General features: G+C 44.1%; 1 protein-coding gene across 1 annotated transcript; it reads left to right on the top strand.

Moving 5' to 3' along the window:
* Positions 1 to 3,153: 3,153 nt before the first annotated feature.
* LOC308296749 (kelch domain-containing protein 3-like) lies at positions 3,154 to 4,173 on the top strand (the record flags this gene model as incomplete). The annotated part of the gene is made up of 1 exon (XM_080740076.1): positions 3,154 to 4,173. One exon carries the CDS (start codon positions 3,154 to 3,156, stop codon positions 4,171 to 4,173), a length of 1,020 nt encoding a protein of 339 aa, XP_080596202.1.
* Positions 4,174 to 14,810: the final 10,637 nt, after the last annotated feature.

Raw genomic sequence — 14,810 nt, forward strand, 5'->3', positions numbered from 1 at the left:
CATTTATGACATCATGCCTTTTGTAGGCATGTCATCATCATGTCATCATCATATATACCCTTTATATAGAAAACCCGGACAGACAGACCGACATTTGCTTATGTAGGCCTACCCATTTCATGGGTCTGGCAATAAGAAGCCTTTTTATCTGATCGCTTTCTGTTTTCCCATGTATTTCCTGGCGTTCCCCATGCGCACCAACCCCCATTGAGATAAACAAACAATTATAGAATGCCTTACCGTATTTAGACAGGTGTGAGACTTTATTAAGCACTTTGTTTGTGAATTCTGAAAGATGGTGTAGTTGTAGGAGGCTAATTAAGTTGCTCTGCCCGAACCCATGTAAACCCGGGAACATGGCGGTCAGGGCTTGGTCTCTACGACTATGCGTGAGCTACGATGGGCTAAAATCGCTTTGGGAAACCCGGCCATTTGTGGATTCGCTCACACGTTCCCCAATACTGTGGGGAACGTTTGGACCTGCAGATGTAGTGGAGTAGAAGTACAAATGTGCCATTTCAAATCTTCACACGTCCAGCCAGTGGCAAGAAAGTAGATTTCCAGGGGATTTGCAGAGCATTGAGCTTGTAGATCAGCTATTTTTGCTATCTTTATGACCTTCTCAGACTTCTTAGTTTAAAGAACCTATGAAGGTGGATTCTGCCTTTAAATGGGAATGGATTGGTTTCTTGCCATTTGCGAGTTTCTGCAAAAATACGCTCCATTCTCCATAAAAAAAAAGAAAATTGAAAGGCAAAACAGGGAAAGAAACCTGCAGAAAAAAATGTATTTGCAGGACATTTTGTATTGGAAATGAGAAATGATCCAAAACAAGGTAAAAATACCTCAAACTGTACTTAAAGGGGGCCTGTCACCTAAAGGGTTACTGTCACTTTAACTCTTTTACTGCTTCGGACATTCCCGTTCGCCCCAATTTTGACCCAAGCGCACTGCCAATACGGCTCGTTCTTTTTACCTTGTTTGATGACTGTAAGCTGATAACAGGCCGCGCCAGCCGTGTACAGTAAAAACATCTCCCGTAACGCTGCTCTCAAAAATCCACCGCCCGTAAACAATAATGGAGGGGGGGTTAGGGTTACACCAAGTGTTACACGTGTAACGTCCGTGTAACACTTGGTTTGACGCTCTGACATCACGCTGATGTCAGGGGAACTTCACTAACAGAATCCCTTTCATGCCCATATATGGATTGTACATGTATTGTAACATAATGTCTGCCTATAATGTCAGGCTCTGTGGATCTCTTCCAATCAGTTTGTGTAACATCATTGATTGATTGATTGATTGAAGGCTTTATTAGAAGTTTGCATAGGAAAATGTACAGATTCATGACGGTACAGTTCACTGGTACAAGGTCTACTAAAAGGAGATCCATGAAAAGACTAAGCTTATTTCAACAGAAAACCATTTAAGTATCTCATATAACATTGAATGACAGACAAATAGAACACAGTACTATGCAGTAGACATGTAAAGAAAAAAAGAAAGAAAAAGAAAACAGTAGGTCTATACAATCAGTAAGTACAGTATATACAATATATACAAGGAAGGGGCAGGTAACAGTAAGTCTAAACAATCAGTATGTACAGTATATACAAGGAAGGGGCAGGGAGGGTAGGGTTGGGCTAGGTTTTTACCAGTTGTGAACGGCTGCTGCCTGTAAGTGGTTTTTTAGGGCAATTTTAAAGGATGCTAGTGATCCACACTCCTTTATGGCCTTCGGTAAGGCATTCCACATTTTTGTGGTATAGCAGAAGAACGAGTTCGACCCTTTCTTTGAGTTGACTCTGGGTTGAACGTGATCTGTGGCACTGCCTCTGGTGTTGTAATTATGGACATCCTTAACGTTTATAAAGTATTTTGACAGGTACTTGGGTATCATAGTGGTGTAGTGTATCTTGTACACCAGTCCCATTGCAAGTTGCTGTACTCTGTCATCTACTCTGAGCCACCCCACTCTTAACTGGTGAGTAGCGGTGAGGTGAGTCTGATTGGGAAGGTTAAGCAGGACCCTAATTAGTTTATTTTGGGCTGTTTGGAGTTTAGTTTTTAGGGCTTGTGGGGCGTCACGATACCATACGTGGACTCCATAGTCAAAGAGGGGCTGGATTATTGCACCAGCTATGGTCTTCAGTGTGTTGAAGTTGACCATTGGGGCGATCCTCTGTAGGAAACGAGTTCGTTGGTTGATTTTTTGTATTACTTTTGAAGTCATCTTTTCGCTGGAAAGATTAGCTTCAAGGATACATCCTAAGTAAGAGATTTCGTTTTTTCGTGTTATGACCTTGTCACCCACTTTGATTGTGAAGTTCTCTACCTTTTTGAGGTTATGATTTGATCCAAAGAGGATGGACTCGGTTTTGCCCAGGTGAATTGATAATTTGTTGTCGTTAAGCCATGTGCAGATCTTACTCAGTTCAGAGTTAAGTGTCTTTTCAACCTGCAAGTGGTCCTTGCCCGAGACTAGGAGAGCCGAGTCATCCGCGAACAGGAACAGGTTGTAGTCGCAAGCAGATGCCATGTCGTTCACGTATATTAGGAACAACAGAGGTCCCAGTATGCTACCTTGAGGAACTCCACAGCTTACTGGGAGGGGGGGGGACAGGGTACCGTTAATCTCCACCACCTGTTCCCTCCCCACCAGGTAAGATTGCATCCAGCTCACTGCTGCGCTGTCAAGACCGATGGCTTTTAGTTTCTCAATCAGAATAGCATGATCCACGGTGTCAAATGCCTTCTGGAGGTCCATCATGACCATGCCACTATATTTGCCCTGATCCGATTGCGTATTCTGAGTAATGCCATCACACCACATCACAATGTTGTCATCACAACCGTGCCCTATTAAATTAATTGTCAGATAAACAGGATGTCATTTAGCAACTTTTGACAAAACGTGTGCTTTTCTGTCTGTAGCAGCTTCCGAAAATCTGTTGTCAACCTTCCTGAACACACACAACGCTGTAGAGCACGAGGGATTTCCAGAACCTGAGCCCAAGCTGTTGTTTGCATCAACAGGCCTCAGCTTCCTTGATTGGCTAACCCAACTGCAGCAATTCATCAGTTTGTGGATTTCTGAACCAATAAGTACATTGTACCTGACACATCCAACCTGAACCTATAGTGTGAGAGATGCTGCGCTGGACGGTGCATCTGAATGGAGGACCAGAGACAAGGAACCATGCCTTTGTTGCAGTGAAGCACAAGGTGTATTCCTTTGGAGCGGAGTACCACAAGGATCAAGTTGATGTGCATGTCTTCAACACAGTGTCTTTATGCTGGAAGAAGTTGCAACCAGTGACAACTGGAGAAGAACGTCACCTTGAGGTTGCCTCCAGTCGCTGTGGACACTCAGCTGTGCTGATAGAAGATTTAATCTACATGTGGGGAGGAAGGTTTCCTTACTGCAACGTGCTTTATGCATTTGATGTCGACACCTACAGATGGTTCAAGCCCAGGGTTTCTGGGACTGTTCCAGAAGCGAGGTGCTACCACTCAGCCTGTGTCCTGGAGAAGGACATGTTTATACATGGAGGAGACACCCAGCAGAGACGCACTAATGACATGTACAAGTTGGACACCAGCACAATGGTCTGGTCTTTAATTAACACCAGAGGCACTCCTCCACCTGCTTCAACAGCTCACTCTGCCACCATCATCGGGACAAAGATGTTTGTATTTGGGGGCTGGGCGGGGGCCGGTCACACCTACAACAAGATCAGAGTCTTTGACACAGAGACCAACTGTTGGCTGACCAACACACCTTCTGCACAGCTCCTTCCTGAAGAACGCGGTCATCATTCAGCTTTTGCCTACAATGGTGAACTGTACATATACGGTGGTGAGAAGGGGAATCACTTCAATGATTTGTGGAAATTCAATCCAGATACCTTTTCCTGGAAGAAGGTAGAATCTAAGGGGAAACAACCGTGTTCAAGGTTGTCTAGTAGGTGTTCTTGCATGGTGGGAGATCGCATACACTTTGGCTCTTTCAACCCACCCAATGAACTGTACATCCTAGATCTAAGTCCTAGCCTGAAGACGTTATGTAAGCTGGCAGTTATTCAGTACCGTCTGGAGCAGTCTGGACTCCCACACGACATCAGGTGGGAACTGGCAGGCATGACTGCCAACCCTACAGGTCAACGTTAGGTGGGGAAAGAGAATGAGGATTTCTGGATGATCTGCTGTTCGTGCTATGAGCTTGCTCTGTGAGCGGTGGACTGGAGCATTTCAACTGCCTGGGTTCGGATGGAGAGCCGGGTATTGGGTTTAGTTGGGTTCATGGGCGGGCCCCCCGGTGGGGGCACAAGGATCCCCCTAGTGGTGAGCAAAACGGAGCATGGGCCTTTTCTGCAGGCCACACTTTGAAGATTTTACACTCGTACCCTGGAAGGCCTGTTAGAGGCTTCCCCCTGTCACCCCTCCCTTTGTGAGCTTGTAGATTGGCTACTTAAGATATTTAGGTGTAGAAGGTGTGGCCACCCAAAGAGTGGGCCAAGTAGCTTACAGAGCAAACCCCAATAAACAGAGTATTAGTTTGCTAAATATAGAGACATTTAAGAGGTTAAATATTTGCAAGGCAAAGATTGACAAATTATCTAAAAAAAAGAAGAAAAAAAAAGAAAAAGCACCAGGATAATGTCTCGCTTACTGTTGTTCCGGGTGGAATAATATGTAATAAAGTAAACAAAATAATAATAACTTGGCTTGGAATGCCCATAAATGGACATATTGTGTGACTCTCGTGTGTTCTATAACCAGTAAGACTCCCTAATCGGGAGATAAGCGTCCGTCAGGTCACAGCGTGATTTTGTGGCGCTATATGGGACAGATTCATATTTATGAGATAAATGTAGACATACTGTGTACCGATTCGCGTGATTTTAGGGCAAAATCTGTAGGAGCCGTGTCCAAAAATGGATTTTAAAAAATCGGCCTGAAGGTGGCGCTATATGGGACAGATCCATGTTGATGACATGAGTGTAGACATACTGTGTACCGATTTGCGTGATTTTAGGGGAAAAATTATAGGAGCTGTGTCCTAAAATGTGTTTTGCAAGAATCGGCCTCATGGTGGCGCTAGAAGAGGGTCATGTGTGAATTGATGGGTGGAGGTAGTAGTTTGGCAGGCAAGGAGTGTGTATGCAAAATTTGGCATGGATCGGGGCAACTGTTGCGGAGATATGAGCAGGGCAAAAGTGTGACGTGTGACGTGTGACGGACGGACTGACTGACTGACGGACGGACAGCCGGTGGAGGTTCTGGTAGTAAATGCGACCTGACGGTCGCAACAACACAAGACATCTATCATGTCAGACGTCAGTCATATCCGTATTTGGGAAAATATTTTGTCCACATTTTGTCCAACTTAAGCAACCAACCGCAACTCGAATCGCACTTGCAAATTAATTCTGTCCTGTGCGAATTCCGTCCTGTGCGACCTCACCCTATAGGATCTTTTCGCCCCCTTAGGCGCCTTACCGGTATTACCAGTAAGACTCCCTAATCGGGAGATAAGCGACCGTAGGTCTCGCTAGAAGAGGGCCATGTGAGAAATGAGGGGTGGGGTCTCCGCGTTGCCTTGGCGGACGAATAGGTACCGGCCCCGGCTCTCCCGGACGCTCCTAGGCCGAGTTAGGGCATTTTATGTGAGCTGCAGTGGAGGGGGTCCTCCACTGGGGGCGCCACCACTTTTGCATCCGTTCTGGAGTAGCAGGAGTGGGTGGTCCCCGGGAATTCCCCGTGAGCAGCCCCGTGGGGGTGGTCATTTGGTCATTTTTGCACATTTGGTATTTTTTTTACACCTGGGGGTCCCCCAGGGACCTGGGGGTCCCCCTGGAACTCCGGGGGTCCTTGGAGGTTGTAGTTTTGCAGGTAAGGAGTGTGTGTGCAAAATCTGGCATGGATCGGGGCAACGGTTGCGGAGATATGAGCAGGGCAAAAGTGTGACGTCTGACGTGTGACGGACGGACGGACTGACTGACTGACTGACGCACGGACACCTGGTGGAGCTTTCTGTAGTAAGTGCGACCTACGGTCGCAATTATACTCCATCCTATGATGGTGACTTGTGCCAAATGCTACGTGTTGTGAGCTGTTCTTAATTCAGCCTGCGACACTGTCACACTACAAAGTAGTAGGCCTAGTAGTCTTTTTGGGCTAATGATTTCAGGAACAATGAACAATGTTTTTTTGTTTTTTTAATTTATTTTTTTAGTTTCAAAGTATTTCAATAAGGGGGGTCTTGACTAGCCTGGCATTAGCCAGACTGATAATGGCTGGGTTTCCCAAAGCGATTTTAGCCCATCATAGCTCACGCATGGTCGCAGAGACCAAGCCCTGACCGTCATGTTCCCATGTTTACATGGGTTCGGGCAGAGCGACTTATTAAGCCCCCTACAACTACACCATCATTCAGATTTCACAAAGTGCTTAATAAAGTCTCACTCCTGTCTAAATACGGTACGGCATTCTATAATTACCCGCATCCTCCGTGTTCTTTAATAAGAAGCCTTTTTATCCGATCGCTTTCTGTTAACCCCCATTGAGATAAACAGACAATTATAGAATGACTTACCATATTTAGACAGGTGTGAGACTTTATTAAACACTTTGTTTGTGAAATCTGAAAGATGGTGTAGTTGTAGGGGGCTAATTAAGTCGCTCTGCCCAAACCCATGTAAACCCGGGAACATGACGGTCAGGGCTTGGTCTCTACGACCATGCGTGAGCTACGATGGGCTAAAATCGCTTTGGGAAACCCGGCCAATGTGGATTCGCTCACACGTTCCCTAATACTGTGGGGAACGTTTGGACCTGAGATGTAGTGGAGTAGAAGTACAAATGTGCCATTTAAAAACTTCACACGTCCAGCCAGTGGCAAGACAGTAGATTTTCAGGGGATTTGCAGAACATTGAGCTTGTAGATCAGCTATTTTTTGCTGGGTCCACAGTTAAAATATGATTCTTTTGGGGTTCCCCAGTTAAAATATGATTCTTTTGGGGGTCACGGCCTGAAAACGTTGAGAACCACTGGCGTGCATCCTGCCACATGCTGCAGTGTGTTGTTAATAATATTATAATCGGAGCATAATGAGCTTTGCCACTCTGTACAACTATTCATTTTGCGAAAAGAATAGGACAATTCCAAGTAGAAAGCCCAAGCCAGCTTAACACCTTACCACATTTTAATCAAACCAACGAAATTAATTCAGATGGGAAAATGATGCATGAAAGTGAAAATAAAATCCCTGGGGGGGAATGACGTAGCCTACATACCTTACAAACAGGCATACCTAGATTCCCCTGCAAGTGGTGGTATGTCATTATGTAATTATATTATGTAATAATAATACAGAAAGGGTGCTTAAGTGGTGGTACTGTATGTAATTATAAGTAATATACAGTAAGGGTGCTCAAATGGTCAAAAGGCAGCGGAACTGACTCTGCGTTGGTGAGTACCGAACCAATTAAAAAAAAAAAAAAAACAGGGTAAATTGCGTGCACTCTTGGCACACGCCTTCCAAAGAGGCGTACCTAGCTCTGGTGGTATGTGATTATAGGCAGTACAATTACTTAAGTACTGTACTTAACACTACATCTCAGAAGGAAATATTGTACTTTTACTCCATTATCATTTGATCGTTATCACAAAAGATACATTTTGAATTCCGGACTTTTACGGTTGTTTCCTGTTGAGATTGGCACATTTCCTGGGGCAAGCTGCCCAGATCACACATGTCACACGTGTCTTCTTATTTCTTTCTCTCTCAAAAAGCGCCTGCAATGCAGTGCATTTGAAACTACATTGCAGTGCACATCATGGGGTGATCACTGCTTGCCTCCTGTGAATTGTTTTATTTTTTTCTGTGTTTATTTCTTTGCTGAGTGAGGTCAGCAGACAAAGTGAGGTGAGTGAGATGAAAAAAGAAAGTGACAATCTCAACAGGAAACATCGGGTACTTGTAACAGAATATTTCTAAATTGTAGTATTGATACTTTTACTTAACCCTGCAAGGCCCAGCATTGCTTTTTGGCAACGTTTTTTTAAATCATTTTTAAAAAAAATGTTATAATTAGTTTTCCTGTTCTTTTTTCACATTAACATCACCATTAAATCCTATTGTTTAGTATTACAATGCCACTGGCCACGATATTTGCATATAAATACCCCCCACAGAGACTGACATTCACACCTCCCAGAGAAGTTGAAATTCCAGTGTCTGGACGAACAACATCTCACTTTTTAACTGAAGCTATTCCTCACAAAAACATAAGTAATATGCCTGTAATATTTTTGTTGGCGATCATTAGAATGTCTAGAACATGTGCATATGTTATTATTGTGAAAAATATCCCCAAAATGCAAATTAGAGCATAATTTATGATTTATGGCTATAAAACCTTACAAAGACATTATTAATTTTTAAACATTACATTTTCCTGTGATTAGGACTCCTACAACACCATCTGATTTTTTTTTTTTTTTAATTGGCAAGTAGAAATTAATTCGGGTCTTGCAGGGTTAAGTAAAAAGAAATGTGAGTACTTTTTCCACCACCGGTGATCACAAGTAACATAAGGGTGCCCAAGTGGGCAAAAGGCAGCGGAACCGCCACTCTGTAGCGGTGAGTACCGACCCAATTAAACGCACACTGTTGCACACGCACAGCTTCCCAACATGAGCCGGGCACATGGACTCGTCACCAGTACGAGGCGGTACCTAATTATAAGTAATAAGGGTGCTCAGGTGGGCACATAAAGAACTGATACTCTGTAGCAGGGGCGTCACAAGGGGGGGGGGGGAGTGGGACTGAGTTACTAGGGCTCAAGGTGGAGGGTGCCGCGCTGTGAGCTTGTAGATCTGCTATTTTTGAAAAGTAGTGAAAATGTGTGTAAATCTTTGAATATATGTATTTTTAAGCGAACATTTGTAACTCAAATTTTGCTTCTGGGGGGGGTCCCTGGAACTAAATATTGAGATGGGAAACAGGTTTTTCAAAAAACCTTAGAAGGATATGAAATATTCAAGTCAAAGACTTGCACACATTTTCAGGATTTTTTCAAAAATAGCAGATCTACAAGCTGTGAGCTTGTATATCTGCTATTTTTTCAATAGTTAAAGCACAAAATAATGCGTAAGAAGAATGCGTTTCCAGTCTAAATGGGTTAAACCCCCTCCCCCTATGAAGAACATTCATGGGGGGGCCCACAGTGAATCCTTGTACCCAGGGCCCAGGATTTGGGGCGACACCCCTGCTCTGTGGCAGCGGTGAGTACCGGTCTGATTCAACCCATTTAGGCTTGAACACATTATGACGCAATATTTTGTGCTTTAAATATAAAAAAAAATAGCAGATATACAAGCTCACAGAGCTTGTAGATCTGCTATTTTTGAAAAATCGTGAAGATTAGAATTTTTACCCGATTCTATAAGTGTCTTTTGAATCCTTCTAAGGTTTTTGTTTCTATGTCAGCAATCTGGCCAGCCATCGTCAAAGAAAAGGTCCTTTTCACTTAACTGGAGGTCAGTTAGTCTGTTCTTGAGAGACTACTATGTCAGTGGTGCTCAAACCTTTTCATGTGAAGGACCCCCCAAAATGATATTTATTTGGCCACGGACCCCCATTTCAAAATATCTAGTTCCAGGGACCACCCAGAAGCAACAATTTGAGTTACAAACGTTCGCTTTGAAAATACATATATTCAAAGATTTGCACACATTTTCACGACTTTTTCAAAAATAGCAGATCTACAAGCTCGCAGCGCGGCACGTGGTGCACTGGTGCCGCGCTGTGAGCTTGTATATCTGCTATTTTTCACTGGTTAAAGCAGTCAATAATTCTAGGCCTAAATGGGTTAACCACCATCCGTAGCAATTTGGCCCATCATGAATAGTCCCATTTCCAGAGCCAGGGTAATTGAAAGGACCATTTTGATGCACAAGCCGCTGTAATCACCCAGCCAGCAGACTTGGGCGTGGGAGGGTAGGCCATGTTCACATATTATTTTCAGACAAAAGAACATCACATCTCCAGATGCTTGAGACGTTCATTGACTGGAACCAAATCAAGCGTTCTGAATGATTTACTACCCCGTCCATTGTCAGATTCTTGCGACAGTTACATAATGCATTGACAGCAGCGCCGCAAACTCGTCATGCAGTGACAAATAGGACGATTGTGACTGTATAGTCGTGAGTGTTCAGTATGCAGACCTGTTGTTGCCTCAGGTCCATGTTATTGCGCCCGTAGGACGCATTTACTATGAAAACATGCAGCTCAGCAGTCAGTCCCTCACAAGTCAGTCACGTCTCATGTCACGCTCCATATATGGCCAAGACAGAATTCATTTGCAAGTGTGACTCGCGTCACGGCAACCACACTTATTAATTATGTCTAAGTGCCTAAATTGTCATTTGTTTGCCCATATATGGAGATCCCTGATTTAATCAATATTAAGCCCATATCTGGGAATGCCCCATATATGGACAATGGACATATGGTCTCAGTCTCATTGTGGTTGTCGCGACGCGAGTCACACTTGAAAATGAATTTCGTCCTTGTCCCATATGCCCATATATTGAGATCCATCCCTGATATCATCAATATAAAGCCCATATCTGGGAATGCTCATATATGGACATACTGTGTCAGTCTCTATAGGTAATTTAGCTAGGGACCACCTGAAACCCCCTCAAGGACCGCTGGTTGAGAAGCACGGTTATGTAGGAATGTCTAAGTGTTGTCCAGCAGCTTGTGTAGAACCCTGATGTACTCAGGAGTCCATTAGCACTAATCAAGTTCAGAATGGTTCAGCAGAGCAGCGTATTATAGAGCTGCACGTTACATTGTCTTGAGTGTATCTTTGTAAATCAATATCACAGATCAGTACATCATTTTGAGTGTGCTAATGCAACGCTCTGAGGACAGAAGGTGGGCAAAGCATCTAAAGTGTGTACAACACATTAAGTACACACGCACGCACGCACACACGCACGCACGCACGCACGCACGCACGCACGCACGCACAAACCCCGCAAAAAAGAGTTGTCCTCAGACGTGAGGGGTGTGTGTCGATATTTCGACAAACATTTGTACTACGTCCCAGTATTTCGACGCAGGTGAACGTTAACCTGGTGAAATGCTAACCTGCTAACGTTGGTGAATGGCTAGTCTCGCGTGGCCAGACTGTTGCCTAACGCGATTTGCAAATGCTCCCGGCATACAGTCTCCGAGACGGAAATGATAACGATGAGTGCGAGATAAAGCGGATGTGACGCAACCGCTCCCTTGGTGCAGTAGGTAGCAATAACATGTCCTACTGGAAGCGTTATGTCACCTTTCGAGTGTGCTTCTGTTATGTTTCCAATGGGACTACAGGTCCGTGCAGCAGTGGCTACTTCCGATACTCGCCGTTCGGGAGCTGCCGTTCCAGACTCTATATAGCATTCGGAGATTGTGGAATAGTTGACTGGCTACGTGAGACTAGTGAATAGCTAACCTGCCGACGCTGGTGAATGTTAACCTCTATGCCTAAACCTAACCCTAACCCTAACCTCAGTAACCCTATGCTGGCCGAGCCCTGACGTTCTATGACCTAGAAGGGGGGGGGGGGGGGGGGGGGGATACGAGCCGCTGAATCTCAGAGGCCAATAGCATTTGTTCACCGATCTCTGTTTTCTTCAGGAGCTTCTCAGAGCTCTTAATTGCTCCTAATTGACCTGTTATAGCGCCACTAGCAGGTCGACTTTTGCCCTGAAAGGCCAAAGATGACATTGCACCCTTTTCACATTGGCTTATTATAGCGCCACCAGGAGGCCACAATAACCTACCTGACCTGGCGGAGACCTGTGCTCGGAAGAGCAATGCTTCTGGTTGTTGATGTGTTGGCCCTCCTTGATGTTCGGTTGTGTGTGTGTGTGTGTGTGTGTGTGTGTGTGTGTGTGTGTGTGCGTGTGCGTGTGCGTGTGTGTGTGTGTGTGTGTGCGTGTGCGCGTGCGCAGTATTGCCTCCATGAGTGTGCGTGATGCGATGCAGGTTAAGATGAGATCTCTGTTTTGGGTGAAGGAAGAAAAAAAAAAATCATAATTTTACTTTACTTTACTTTGCTTTATTTGTTTATTTGGACAGGACAGTACCAGTTCATGAACACAGAGATAATGACATATTGCATAATACAACATACAAAAATCTTAGTGTAAACCAGCCGGAGTTAGCTTAAAGCTAAATTTCATCCGTTGTCCTCAGGAAATAAAACAAGAGACAAAACAAGACTAACAAAAACAAGAACAGAACAGTACAGGGCGAACAACAACACAACAAAAGCAAGGTGCTTGGCGCAAGTGCCAGAAGTAAGTTAAAAACCACGTAGGAGAGACTAACCTGGCAGAGTAATTCGTACAGGCATCAAATAATTTCTTACAGGTGGTTACATGTTTGTGAGCGTTTTAGCCATTGCTTCAACTGCCCTTTTAAAGCACCGAATTTTGTAAAATGTCTAAGCAGCATCCAAGCTCACAAAGCGTTATGATGTGACATGTTATGAGCTTTTAGATCTGCTATTTTCGCTATTCACCGTACAATCAAATATAATAGTACATAAAGAAACATCTGTTTTGCGGCGTTATGAATTATTGGCTATTATAATGGCTAAATGCAACTTAATTCCTTCATTCATGGTCTGTAGTACATGTGATTATTACACACACGTCTTTACCTCACATGCCAGACAGTCTTTCTTACATTGCGTGTTAAGCCAGTTTACTGTGTTCTTTCCACTCCAGTAAATTGGTGTCAGAATGTTGCTTTTTTTTTTTTTTTTGCTACACTGTGACGGTATCAATTAGCAGCAGCAATTAACTGCAGGCGTCACAAATATTGGCATCTTAATTGCTCCGAGAAGACAAACAAAGAGCAACTGGTGTCGTTCTAGACACATCAGCATAGCACTGGCAACGGCTGTGCAATTATCACTGTGACAGATTAATGTCGGGCAGAAAGAAACATTGCATCTCCATGCAGGGACGTGCTGGGCCCCTGATTCAGCCCGGGAAAAAGAGTTGTAGAGGCCCTCATTGCGCGCTATAGAGAGAGAGATCTCTCTATAGCGCTGCTGCTGCTCAAAGATTTGCCATTTCAGATCATGACAAGCCAGTGGGCCAATTACATGAGTTATATTTCGTCGTTGTCGGGTGAAAACCTTGTATGTCCAAAACCGTTTGTTTTGTATTCATCATTTTAAAAATGATTTAAACTAGTGAAAACAGCCGATATACAAGCACACAACGCCTCGCGGTGCGAGGCGTTGTGTGCTTGTAGATCTGCTGTTTTCACTACTTTTGTCCAATGGCCTTGTATGATGAAGCAGGCCTTTGCTTTGTGAAAAAAATTACAAATTTGAAACTTGAAGATACGAGGTTTCTGCCCGACAATGACGATTTACTTTGTTGGCCGCCCAGCCCCCAAAATGGAACGAAGGCCGACATTTTATTTGTATTTTTTTCCTAATGGCCGGCCTGGACCGGCCGGGAATGAACCGGCCGTTCGGGAGTTGTCCCGCTTTTCCCAATGGCCAGCACGTCCCTGTCTCCATGTTTCAAATGCAAATAAACAAATGAATAGCCGATCAACAAGCTAAAAATGCAGCGGTTTGTGAGCCTGTAGATCTGCTATTTTTTTTTTTTTTTTTTTAGTTTTGAAGCGTGAAAGGAGCTTGTGACTATACAAATATATCGTTTTTTTTACTTGTAACACATTGTTTCTATATTGCAGTATTGATACTTTTACTTAAAGGAGCTATAGTCAACTTTTTCATTGTAGGGCCGACACTTTGTTTACATCCTAGTCTATAGACTAGAATGTAAACATCGGTCTGACAATGGCCGAAATGATTATTTTATAATTATTTTACGCTTTTTGTGGTCATTTTTGAATAGAAACACATATATGAAGCTTATTATTTTATAAAATATTTTCGAAACATTATTTTTATTTTAGCATCCGTTTTTCAAGAAAAAGTTGACTATAGCTCCTTTAAGTAAAACATCCATCCATCTTCAACCGCTTATCTGGAATCGTGTCGCGGGGGTAACAGTTCCAACTGAGACTTCCAGATTTCCTTATCCCGAGCAACTTCCTCCACTCCCTCAGGGAGTATACCGAGGCGTTCCCAAGCCAGTTTGGAGATATAATCCCTCCATCTGGTCTTTGGTCTGCGTGAGTACTTTTTCCACCACTGATAACTACATTGGATCCATGCAACACAGGGTCTTTTTGGTACGTCCAACAGCTTTGGACAGACAATAGAGAGTTCAAGCTCGATGATGTTCAGGAGGCAACGCCAGGCGGAGTACGGCTGCTAAGACGTAATCGCTGTGACAGTCAGAATCATTAAGCAAACAGCCGTCGGCGACGGGGTCCCACCCCTTTTACTGAACGCTTTGGTTCCCATGGTGACGCTGCTATACAGCAGACGTTGTAGACGCTACGTGGAAAGGGAGCTTCTGGCGTTGTAGAGACGGCTGTGGCGGCAGGCGGGTTTATACATCGAGCGCTGATCATTTCCGGTTACCGTCTGCCGTAGCCGTCCATTGCTTAAAATCGCTATTGTTTCCACCCGGTGGTGACGATATGCTTCCGTGAACAGCTTCATTCACATAAGACATTTAAGGACAGCAGTTCAATACGTTTGACCTGAATAGCTGGAGCCGAGGAACAAAACAAAACTCTTTCCCTTCCTTCCTGTTCTAATGTCATTACCACCTCACATCTCAGCCCTGTCACTGC

This window comes from Nannobrachium achirus, assembly GCF_963921795.1.
Source record: "Nannobrachium achirus genome assembly, chromosome: 13".
Classification (NCBI taxonomy): domain Eukaryota; kingdom Metazoa; phylum Chordata; class Actinopteri; order Myctophiformes; family Myctophidae; genus Nannobrachium; species Nannobrachium achirus.